This window comes from Enhydra lutris, unplaced genomic scaffold (genome assembly GCF_002288905.1).
Source record: "Enhydra lutris kenyoni isolate GAN:26980312 unplaced genomic scaffold, ASM228890v2 scaffoldscaffold54, whole genome shotgun sequence".
NCBI lineage: Eukaryota > Metazoa > Chordata > Mammalia > Carnivora > Mustelidae > Enhydra > Enhydra lutris.
The window spans coordinates 1664719-1677030 of record NW_019154138.1 but is presented as its reverse complement, the minus strand read 5'-3'; the positions used below and the strand labels follow the sequence as shown (position 1 = coordinate 1677030).

The following is a 12312-nucleotide window of genomic DNA, read 5'->3' as shown; positions in this document are numbered from 1 at the left end:
TAAACTTAATTCACAGAAAGGAAGTCCCATCCAAACTAAGGCAAAATGATACAAAATGGAAAGAGCCACATTCAGAAAACACACCCAGACGCCAAACTAAAATTCTATCTTCTCCCTTCAGCCACAGGAAGGCCTGTGATTTCAGAGAAGAAACTAGAATTAAGGTAACTAGAACTCTCAACACCCTGGGGAAATGGTAATCCTGGAAAATCAAACTCACCCATCTCAAACATACAGAATTACATTTGAATACAGAATTTGAATATGTCAGGGAATTTGCTTACTTCTATATGCAGTCAATTCACAACTACTTACTTATATTAATTCTGTAGATTATGCGGAACCTTTGGCTTCCTTCTGCCATTCAGTTAATTTTGAACTATGTCCATCTTTCCTTACCACCTTTTCTGTCCTATCACTTGTACAGGGGATAAAAACTGATTTAAACAATAACTAAAACCAAAGAATCAGGAAGATAATTTGGTGGGGGGGGGGGACATGATATACTTTAAAAACTGAAATGATTTGATAATTACCTATTATTTTGAGTTATGTGTGTTGTGGCTGTTTGTCTTCAGTCATTAATGGTAGTAGGCTATATCTCCCATTTCCTGTAAACGAACTCAGATTGCCTAAGAAAGTTAGCAATAGCTGAACTGATCCAAGACCAAGACTACAATTCCCCTCAGATGATGCCATCAATGCTTGCACAATGCAGGTCTGTCTAAAGACAACATCAACAGGTGACAAACTGGATCCCTGGCCTAAGGGGTTTGCAAACCGGAACCACGGAGAAACCAGAGAGAGAGATGAGGCAACTCCAAACCTCCAGATTAGGAGATAAATTTAATTATTTGAACCACGTCATTCATGAAAGGTAAAACTAAAAATGAGTTTTCTTACAAAGCAAGTAAAACAGTGTGTTAACTATGAAAGGAAGATGCTCCAAATCAAAAAGAGATTAAGTTGGATTTATATTATGCCTCTCCTTCTAATGAAATAAAATATATAAAGGTTTTACATTTGTTAATTGGGTCTAACCTTAAATCGCTTACAGCTGACTAGAATGTAACATTTTTAAAGAAAAACAAGATCTGTGAAATGATTGATGACTACAAAGAGTATCTGGCAAAAGACATTTCGGGTGAAAAGCTCTGTGAAGAAGCACCATGTTTAAATGTGATTTTAGACAAGTTCTATTGTATTTTGGGCTCTAGGTTATACATACAAACACAGAGAGTAAGTAAACAAAATATGCATTAATTTAATACTTTCCTAATAACTATGATACATAACGGGCTTCATATCAAGTTAGTCATCTTTCCAAATATTCCAGTTTTTCTATTAATATTTGCTTTATTAGCCTTATGCATGACCATAAGGCAACATTCTGATTTTGCAACAGACCCAAATGTATACAACAAATGAGTGGTGTTCTTTCCCTTTAGGTAGTAGTTCTATAAATCTACACCTTAGTTACTGTGGTATTTTACAGTTTGAAGAATTTTTGAACTCCTAACTGGGATCTATTTTCAGAGTTGTAAAATATTGTTTTAATCCAAACAAAGTCTGATTACAATGGGTTGATTAATGTACTTTGGAAACTGACTTAGATAATAGAAGAGTTCCAAAAATATTTGAGAACCATCAACTGTAGTTGTGGGAAAATCTAAAAGCAGCACTACTACAAAAGGCAGTTTTCGAAGACAAGGATATTGTATAAATATCCAAACTGGCCTACCTATGCCAACCACTTGCTTTTTTTTTTTTTTTTACTTTAAAGCTCTCCATCTTTCTTGGAATCCTCAATCTTCCAAATCTTTTTCTATACTGACATAGTTCAGTTCTGCCCATACTGAAAGACTACGGGGCCTTCTCACTTCTCTCTCCTTCGCCATTTGTGAAATTTACATTTAAAACTACCTATTTGGGGGCACCTGGGTGGCTCAGTGGGTTAAAGCCTCTGCCTTCAGCTCAGGTCATGATCCCAAAGACCTGGGATGGAGCCCCGCATCGGGCTCTCTGCTCAGCGGGGAGCCTGCTTCCATCTCTCTCTCTCTGCCTGCTTCTCTGCCTACTTGTGATTTCTGCCTGTCAAATAAATAAATAAATAAAATCTTAAAAAAAAAAAACAAACAACTACCTATTTGGGGATAATACCTCTAACATATAGGTTTATTGCTCTGTAGCCTACAAAAGGCTTTCATAAGTATTATCTCATTATGTACTACCTTTCAGTCCTGTGAGGAAGGTAGCATCATTTCCTTATTATAAATTAGCGGCTGAGATTCAAAAAGGGTAAACAGGTTAGTTTTCCCTAAAAGATACTGCATAGGCAGGCAAAAGAGACCTGTATTAAGTTTCAGGATATATTTTACTTTTATCACCACAATGGACAATATCAATTTGTGCCTATAAGAAATATAAACATAGACTTATTCACATAACTTCTAAATAGTTGAGATACTAGAAAGCACTGTTATCATTTAATATCAACTGTTCACATCTTATTACACTTAACAAAGAGAAGCATTTCTACCAAAACTCTAGAATCAAGTTACACATCTTTGGGAAAGAACAACTGAAACATCTTTTTAGTATTCTCTTGTATCACCCTACTTATCTTCTTGAATTATTTATGCTTTTTGGCAAAACTCATCATCATGATTAATAATGATTTAGAAACAAGGAGCTTATTAGGATTGCCCCAAGGTCTACAACAGATGAGGCTTCTGTTGCTATAGGATTTTTGGTTTTCATTCCTTTACTAATACTTCATTTCTGGGGATGCCTGGCTGGCTCAGTCAACAGAGCATGCAACTCTTAATCTTGGGGTGGCGAGTTCAAGCCCCACGATGGGGACAGAGATTACTTAAAAATTTTTTTTTTCAATTAAAACTTCATTTCTGAATTTAAGATTGCCACTTGTAGACACTTTCCTAAAAAAGAATAAATGCAGATTTAGGAAAATCTATAGAGCTATCCATTACATACTTGCTAACATAAATTTTAAAATGTTAGTACTATCAGGTAATATTTCTGAATGCCTAAGAATGCTCACAGATAAAAATAGGAGTAATACCTGGACAAAAAGTTGACCCAAATTATGAAACTGTACATCTGCTATCTACAAAGCATTCACTTCTTGTCAGACAACTGCCAGTGAAACTAATTTGGGATCTTGGAGGAAGAAGCCAGAAAGAGAGGGGCTGAGAAATCAGCACTAGGTGGAAATGAAGCCATGTATCCTGAAGACCGTAAGGCTGGAAGACAACTGGATGACCATCTTGAAATGCATGAAAGGACAGTGTATATGTAGTACTAAATTATTATCCATCTTCATTAAGAAAATAATGAGTCACTCAAGTCAAGGTCAACAGGGTGCCCTGAGGTAGCATTAAGAGCCAAGTTCTACACTGCAGGGCTAATCCAAAGCTCCTCCTTTAAAAAGACTCCTGTGTCAGGTAACATGCCTGCACACTAACTAACATGCAGAAGGGAGTGTGCTGTTCGAAACAGTAAAGTGAGCTATTCAGGGAAGTCAACATCTGGCTTTGCTATTTTGTGCAACAAGGAACACAGTGGAATAGATGACTTCTGCTGCTCTTCAAGACTGAGGCATTGTCACCTGGATGGTCTAAAGGAAACAAAAGACAGGAGTAGAGCCCCTGGCCTTCCCTTTGGGTCCACCACCATCTGGAAAAGCAGGTAACTGAGGAAGGGCAGATTTATGTATCGAAACAGAGTAATGGTATGGTTATGGGTAACTCAGTATTTGCACTATCAAAGCTTTTTAAATTTTTAAAAGAGTGTTTCAAGGTCATATTAGAGAAAAAAGACATCTGAAGCTAGTACTAAGGAATGTAGTACAATCCTACACAGATTTTTCAAGTAGCAAACAATATTTCTAGAATAACCAGATGGACTGGTGGATCCTTCTGATAGAATTCTATGAAGAATTGCCAATATATTTTTTCTAACTTAAATGAATAATTTTAACCTTGCTATTAATTTAAAACAAAAGCAGTGATATGAACATCACGGATCAGATCACACATCATCTGAATATTAACAATTGCTTCCAAACATGAGAATTCAGTTACAGATGTGTTGGAGGGATTTACATAAAAGAAATTAAAAAGCATCCAAACTCTTGCCAGGATATACTAACAAAATGACTAAAATATGACTAAATCTCCTTTCGAAATTCACAGTGTACCCATGGGTAATAACCACACATATGCACAGAACTAAAACAAAAAATCTAACCACGAACACTCTTGCGTCAACCAGCAATCAAATGCCTAGGCACAGAGAGCAAAAAATTGTGGCATAAGCAGAGGCTTAAGGAGTGGGGTCATTATGTTGGGAAACCAGAATTCAATACAATTTATCAGAGTTCATGGAAACTTGAGAAGTATCCAATTCCATGCAAGCAATAACCAAAGCAGATCAGCTGGAAGTCAAAATGTTTCCCATGCCTGAGCAATGCAAGGTTTTTACAATGTGGGTTAATGAGATAGTGTTACTGTTTTTTGTTTGTTTGTTTGTTTTGTTTTAGGAAGGGAAGGGAGAGATACCAGTTTCCCTTCTGAATTTGAAGATAGTCATAGACTCTCCTTTTAGAAATGTATATAGTCATGAAATTTGGGGTAAGAATAAGGCATTCCAAATCATTCAGTCAGGAATCCCTAACTTTAAAAAAGGGTATCTGGAGGTAAACAACTGCTCTAAACTGAAAGCATCTCAGGAAGAGTTAAGGATAGGAGGCACAGGCTAGGGAGGTGAGTCTGAAAAAAAAAAAATTATAGCATTTGTTGAGCATATACTGTATCCCAGCATTGTCTAATAGAAATACAATGTAAACCACATATGTAATTTTAGTAGCCATACTGGAAAAGCAAAAAGTAAAATACTAGTATTTTATTTAACCCTGAACAGCCAAAGCACTACCATTCCAACTCCTAATCTATGTAAAATTTATTAATTAACCAGCAAAACATTTTACATACTAAACTTTCAAATTCTAGTGTGTGCTGTATACTTACAGCACGTTTGGGCTGACTAATTGCACTGATTTATCTAGGACTAACAGTGTTTCCTGGGAAACAGGACTTGTACAGCTACAACTACTTCAATTCTCCGCAAACCCGGGCAGTTGGTCACTCTAGCAACTCAGTTTGGACCGGGCACATGTGACTAGTGGCTACAGTACTGGACTACTATCAAGCACAAAGATTATTTCACTTAATTAATTAACACTTAATTAACATACCCAAGAAATGGTTCCTGTTAGGTTCCAATAGGCACAGGGTGTCTCACCCAAATACACACAACTAGGGCCATCGTGTAGGGCAATCCAGTGGTAAGCTTGCGGTGTAAGAAATGTTAAGATACGAGAGAAAGAGCAGATCGGAGGAGATGAGAAAATTCCAGAAAGGGAAGACAAGGGAATACGTGAGCAGGAAGGGAGGGTAAAAGAGAAGGGGCAGGCAGGGAGTTTGGAAGACAGGCACCCAAAAATTAATGAAAAGGGTAGTGCGGATTAGGACGGCACAGGAAAAAGAGAAAACGTATGGAATAGCAAGTGTCTCACTTACAAGGGCAGAAAGATGGAGGAAGGGAAGAAAAGAAAAGAAAGAGGAGGCGCCTGGAAAATTCAGAAACTGGGCCAGGAGTCTGAAGACCTGGGGGGGGGGGGGCGGGAGGCGGGCGGGGAGAAGAACTTAAATCAAAGGAACAGCGCCAGCTAACCGCGGAATTTTCACTACTTCATGAGTTATGCCCTTTAACAGTCACGAGACAGACATCTGTCACCCCCATTTCACACAGGAGGTAGCTGAAGAGGCAGAACTGAGCCACGAAGGCCACCCCTCGAGCCTCAACGCCCCGAGGCCGGGCCTGGCGTGGGTCGGGGTCCGGAGAGGAGGCCGCGCCGCCCGCCGCCGCCGCCGCCGCGGGGGCCGCCCGGCCTACCTGTGCAGCGGCGGCAGGTCCTGCGCGTCGCTGGCCGGGTCGGGCGTATTGGGGATCACCCCCAGGATGGTACTCTGCAGCGAAGTGCCCTTAAGCAGGCGGCTCCGCACCAGCTGCAGGTTGCGGGCCGAGTCTACGCTGGTGCGCATGGTGGAGCCGGGCAGGAGCACGCCCTCGTTGGTGAGCAGCAGCGGGAGGCGTCTGGGGATCTGGATAGGGCTCACGGACGACATGGTGACAGCTGTCCGCGCTGTGGAACCGTCAAAAACAGCAGCAGCCACAGCTCTGCACGACCTCTTGAGCCCCGACTAAAGCTCCCAACCACTGGCGCACCAGCGCGCTAGCGCTTCCGGCTCCGCTCTACGGCCCGCCCCCGGGCTCAAACTCCGCAGCTTCGCGCTGCCCCCTTCCGGAGCCGCCCCGCAGAGCGCGTGCATTAAGTGTAGGAGAACAGGAGTACTTCAGCCTGAGCGATCTTCACCCTCCGAGAGGTCTGCCTTTCCATTTTCTCCTGAGGCTCAGCCGCAGGACTGTGCCCTGGAGAGAGGACCATGTTTAAATTTTATCTACTTGAAATGTTTTTAACTTTTCATTCGAACTGATTTTAGATTTACAAAAATATTGCAAAAAGGAGTTCCCACAGTTCAATGATAAAAACCAGAAATTAACATCACTGTTATCTAACCTATAGACCTTGCACAAATTTTGCCAGTTTTCTCACTAATGTCCTTTTTTTTTTCTGGCCCAGGATCCTACTTTATATTTAGTTGTGATGTCTCCTAAATCATATATATATATATATATATGTGTGTGTGTATATATATATATATGTATACACACATATATATGTACTTTTAAAGAACATTGGCCCGTAATTTTGTAGAATGTCCCTTAATTTGGGTTTATCTGAAGTTTTCTTGGGATGAACGTTATAACATTATACATTTTTGGCAGAAAGACTATACAGAAGAGATGTGGCCTTCTTCCTGATACATGATGGTTGAAATTTATTATTAATGATGATTTTGCCCCTGATTACTTGGTAAAGGAGGTATCTGCTGGATTTCCCTACTGTAAGCTGGTATATTTCTTTTTATAAGTAATACATACATTCTAGGGAGTTAATACTACATTTATTACTGGAATTCTGTAAGAAAAATCTGCACATTTCCCTCATTTATTTACTTACTCAATTTTTTTACTTTATTAAGGGTTCACGGATTTTTTTATGGGTTATAACGCAATAATATGTATTTTATCACTTGAAATGTTTTAGATTTGGCCATTAATGCTTGTTCACGTTGAGACTTGACTTGGGTTTGGCTATAGGTTGAAGATGGAAAATTTTCCCTGTAAAGTCCAGCAATGCTTTCGGAATCCAAGAAGGAGTTGAGAGTCCATTCATTAAGAGGCTGCTAAGTACAAGGCTCCGGGCTAATTGTGGAGGGGTAAAGAGTATAACATAAGACAAGCTCCTACCCTTGGGTATCTCTTGGCCAGGGGATAGCCCTGTAGACGGCTGAGTCTGATACAGGGCAGGTGGAACTGTGCGCTTCTGTGTATGCTGCAGATAAGGGAGAGGAGAAGGCAGATATATAAGGCAGTGGTGGAGATAGAGATGCAGGAACTTGAATGCTCCTGCCGAAAGCTCTTTCTCTGACATTATCCCACCTTTCTTTCATTCACTAAGCAATATTTTTGGAATACCTACTATATACTGGATATTATTTTAGGTGCTGGGTAACTGTCAGTGAACAAGACAGGCAAGGTTACTGCTTTCATGGAGCTGAACTTCTAGAGAGGGAAACAAACAATAAGCAAGGAGAGTAATTTTGGATGGTGGGAAGTCCTTTAGGCGGTCAGAGAAGGGTTCACTGGACAGATGACATTTGAACTGGGCCCTGTGCATGAAGAGGTAGCAATGCAAAGCTCAGGGGAGGTGATATTCCAGGTCAAGGAAGTGACAATTGCAAAGACTTTGTGGCTGGAATGAATTTTGGGTATTTGAGGAAACTACTCCTGGAATTCAGTGCAAGTGGGGCATGGTGGTTTGGCTGAGATAAGAGTAGTGCCAGGGTCAGATAATAGAGGGGGTGTGGAAGAGGTAAAAAGGTAGGGTAAGGAGTCTAGTAAGAAGTCAGCGTTTTACTCTAAGCCTGATGCAAGCCTCTAGCAGCTTCAAGGTGCAGAATAACGTTTCTGGTTTAAGTTTTCAAGAGACCATTGTGGCTGCTGTGTGGAGAAGGCAATGTAATGATTTAAGATCAGAAGCCGGGAAGCTAGTTATGAGGTGGTGACAGTTGTCCAGGCAAGAGAAAATGAGGACTTAGACTGCAAGCTACGTTGGAGTGTAGCTTCAACAGAAAATGCTGATGGCTCGGATGTGATGAAGGAAGGAAAAACCAGTTCTCAAGGTTATCTCCTAGACTGGGGCCTGAGCCACCAGGCCTAGAGAGAAGTTGAGCTGAAGATCCTGGATACAGTAAGCAAGCTCTGGACCGTTTCTCTGGATGTACATTATGCATCCTACCTTGTGGTAGACTCTGGGGAGAGAGAGAGAGAGAGAGAGATTAAAAAAAAAAAAAAAAAAATTGACCCAGGTCCACAAGAGCTTACCTTTTTATCAAAGCCTCTCTAAGGGCAAGATGGAGAGGCCCAATTTTTTGAAGTTTTCTTGTGTTTAGCAAAAATTTAAAAAACCATCTTATAAACTTCATGGTCTTTTTTTTTTTTTTTTTTTTTTACTTTTCCAAATTTTTTTAAATTTAAATGCCATTAACCAATATAATCTACATCACCAGTTTTGGATGTAGGGTTCAATAATTCATTAGCTGCATATGGCACCCAGTGCTTATCACATCATATGCCCTTCCTAATACCCATCACCCAATTATCCCATCCACCCACCCACCACCCCTCCAGAAACCCTGTTTGTTTCCTGTAGTTAAGAGTCTTTCTGATGACCTCTTGTCCCCTGATGACTCTGATGACTTCTTTTTTTTTTCCCAAATTATTTTTTTTTATTTCTTTTCAGCGTAACAGAATTCATTGTTTATGCACCACACCCAGTGCTCCATGCAATCCGTGCCCTCCATAATACCCACCACCTGGCTCCCCCAACCTCCCAAGCCCCCACCCCTTCAAAACCCTCAGATTGTTTTTCAGAGTGCATAGTCTCTCATGGTTCACCTCCCCCTCCAATTTCCCTCAACTCCCTTCTCCTCTCCATCTCCCTGTGTCCTCCATGTTACTTGTTATGCTCCATGGTCTATTTTTTAAACACTTATGTTTAATGCTTTTAACCTACACACTTATACCCCTGCCCCCATAACAGCAATAACAAAAAACAAAATTGATATTCTATTCATATAATAATCGCCAGATTTATTTTTTTAAATACAAATTCACACTGCACTAAGGAAGCTGTGTTATGGGAATGGATCCACGTTTAAATTGCTTGCTGATGGACACCTTCTTTTAATCCTGTGACTGTATGTCTGTGATGGGATGTGTCCGCCGACCTGGAAAAGCCTCAAGAATCTAAATGTGAGTTCTTCCGTAGCCATGTGGATTTCCTGGTTCCTTCTTTGACAGGCTCTGCATCTACATTATTTATTTATCCTTCACATATTTATTAAACATCTACTGTGTGCTGAGCACTATTCTAGATTCACAAATACATCAGTGAACAAGACAAGTTCCCTGGTTTCAAAGAGCTGATATTCTAGTGAGGTAGGCAGAAAATGAATACGCCAAGAAAGAAAGATTTGAGAAAGCGGTAAGTAGAGCAAATAAAGCAGGAAGCTATGTAGAAGGGGATAGAACGAAGAGTGCAGTGTTCGCAAGGGAGGTCTGCGAAGGTTATTCCCAGGAGGTGGTGTCTGAGCTGAGACCTGAATGGTGAGAATGGACCAGCTCCACAAGGAGCTGGAAGGAGAATGTTCTTGGCAGAGATTAGGATTAGCGCAAAGATCAAGTTGGGGAGGAGCTTCCCAGTTTCTGGAACAGAGAATAAGGCCAGGCATTTGGATGTGAGATTCAGCAATCAGGAAGATGCCAGTGATGGCCTCCAGAAACTATCAGAACTAGCAGAAGGAAATGAACCTCAAAGCAGGGAAAGTTGACAGGCACAGGGTGTAAATGGACTGGAAGGGAGAGATACAGGAATAAGATCTAACCATCTAGATCTCATGTTCCTTACCCTCTGGGTACGTTCCCTACCCTCTGGTGCACCTTCTAGCCTTGGACACTACATCCTGCTGGATAAGGGGTAAGCACAATGAGGAAGTAGGTCAGCTCCGCCAGACAGCCTGTGCCACATATAACCTTGCTGCAGTGGCTCCCCTCCTGTTCCCAGGTTGTTTGGTCATATGCAAATGACCCATGTCTAAGCCAAGTTTATCATCATGATGTTCCCCCTCCAAGGGATGGGGAGAACACAGGGCTGGAGGCAACTATTTCCTCTGTTTTATTCCTGTCACATCCTTATCCTCACCCTCAACACAGTGTTGGTCTCACCCCAATCCGAGTGAATAAACTTGCACTCTGGTTCTTCCCAAAAGGAAGTTGGGAGGCCAGGGAACTTCTCGATGTCTGCTAAAGGAAGTTCTGGAGGGAATTTCCCTGGTCAGTCAAGGAAGCAGAGCTGGGCCTCATCGATTGGAATTTGGCACACACTAATGTGTGCCTGAGCTGCCATTGTGCTGAAATGAGCAACTCATGTTCTGCAAACATGTATCTATTACACATGCTTACATTTCCTTCATTTCCAATTGGTTTACTTTTCCCTGTTATTAGTTTCTTGGATAAATGCCATATAAAAATTGGTCACACCTTTGAAATCCTCGCTGCATCTCTCCTCAGGTGTGTAAAAATAAGCAAGGTTAGCACATCAGACTAGAGCTGAAAGATGAGAGAACATTCAATATCTCTATTTGGTCTCTAAGCACATGGTCTTCCTCTTGAGCCCCTACTTGCTGGTTAATGAAGAGAAAATAAGTGTTCGGGCTTACCATTTTAACCTCCTGTCTAATCCAGTCATTTAAATAGTTCCTTTAAGTTACTCTCAGTGAAGGATCAGCCTCAGAGCTATGGCCTGGCAGAGGACAAGTCAGGGTCCTGGGCACAGTGTCCTCTGCTCCTTGGCTCTTCTAAGTGATGTTTTTTGTCCGCCTGGTCACTGCCTACCCTGCTGTCATTGGAGAGTGTGGAGTAATGCATTTTGGCTTGCTTGTGGCATGGTGGTGTCCAGGTTACCAGGCCTCTATGGGGCCACACTCTGCTCTCAAGACCTTTCCACGACTCTCATTTATTTGCAGTGTGGTTAGCCCACTAGGCCCCCTCAGCAAGGCCCTCACCCAAACTTTCAGCTCCTTCTTGTTCCCCTCTGCATCAAGGGAGCCAGGAAAGCTAACCCCCAGGCACAGCCTAACTTAGGAGTGAATTGGAAAAAACTGTCCCCGGTGGGAGAAGGATTTAGAAAGAGGCACCATGTTTTCCAGATGATCAGCAGGGGTCTGCTGGAGTCTGTTCATACTGGCTCAGGAGAACAAACTGTCACCTTTCAGGAATTCTGAGAGCCCAGTCATTAAACACAAACATTATTAAAATTAAATTATTTAAATTTGTGATTAAATATATCATATCAAAGACAAAGGTAATACTCAAAATGTATCACTCTCTAGTTATTTTACTACATTTTACTATTATTTGCATTTTGAAATTATTTATCTCTGTTGCATCTGTAGGGTGGAAATACTGTAGAATGAGGGATCATTATGTCTGTCTCACCAACTTCATATTCCATAGTAGCTTGAAATCAGCTGCAGTGGGAATATTTACACTGCACACACACAAAAATGTTAAAAAGGCTTATAAAGCAATGCTATTTTATTATTTTGTTGATTGCGTAAGCTGAAGAAATAAATGCAGGAAATGCTAATAATGCAGATTAAATCTACAAGTCTATTGTGCCTAAAACCATCACATTGTGACAAGCATAAGAAAAATGAGGAAGTATTGTTTCAGTATTTGCAAACTATTCAGGGCATTAAAAAATTAGTGAAGATCCAGCCAAAAGTCACCTTTGATATTTCATTTTCCTCTTACTTACTAAGCTAAAGCAAATGTCAAGCAGTGTTCATTTTGGAACTGCACTCACCAATTGCGATAGTAGATTAGTTATAGATACAAACCTCTGTCAGCGCACCAGTGATATAGCTGCTTGCCACGTCCATGACTTGCAATCTCGAATTTGTTGGCTTCCGCTCCCTGCCCTCGCCATTCCCTTCCCTGGAAAACTTTGTGTAGGGAATAGACTGTACTGCACTACACTGT

The 12312-nt window shown here is 41.1% G+C and overlaps 2 protein-coding genes across 4 annotated transcripts in view; one reads left to right on the top strand and one right to left on the bottom strand.

Annotated features, from left to right (window-relative positions):
- Positions 1-6285, bottom strand: part of LOC111157324 (lon peptidase 2, peroxisomal) — a 123317-nt gene extending 117032 nt beyond the window's left edge. For all 3 annotated transcript variants that reach the window (XM_022518640.1, XM_022518641.1, XM_022518642.1), the window contains exon 1: positions 5977-6285. In XM_022518640.1, coding sequence (XP_022374348.1) covers positions 5977-6209 — 233 coding nt within the window. In that variant the 5' untranslated portion in view covers positions 6210-6285. The remainder of the gene's footprint in view (positions 1-5976) is intronic.
- The window catches only part of LOC111157323 (ATP binding cassette subfamily C member 11), a 68513-nt gene continuing 59741 nt past the window's right edge, over positions 3541-12312 (top strand). The window contains exon 1 of the mRNA XM_022518638.1: positions 3541-3708. The gene's annotated coding sequence lies outside the window, so the exon portion shown is untranslated. The remainder of the gene's footprint in view (positions 3709-12312) is intronic.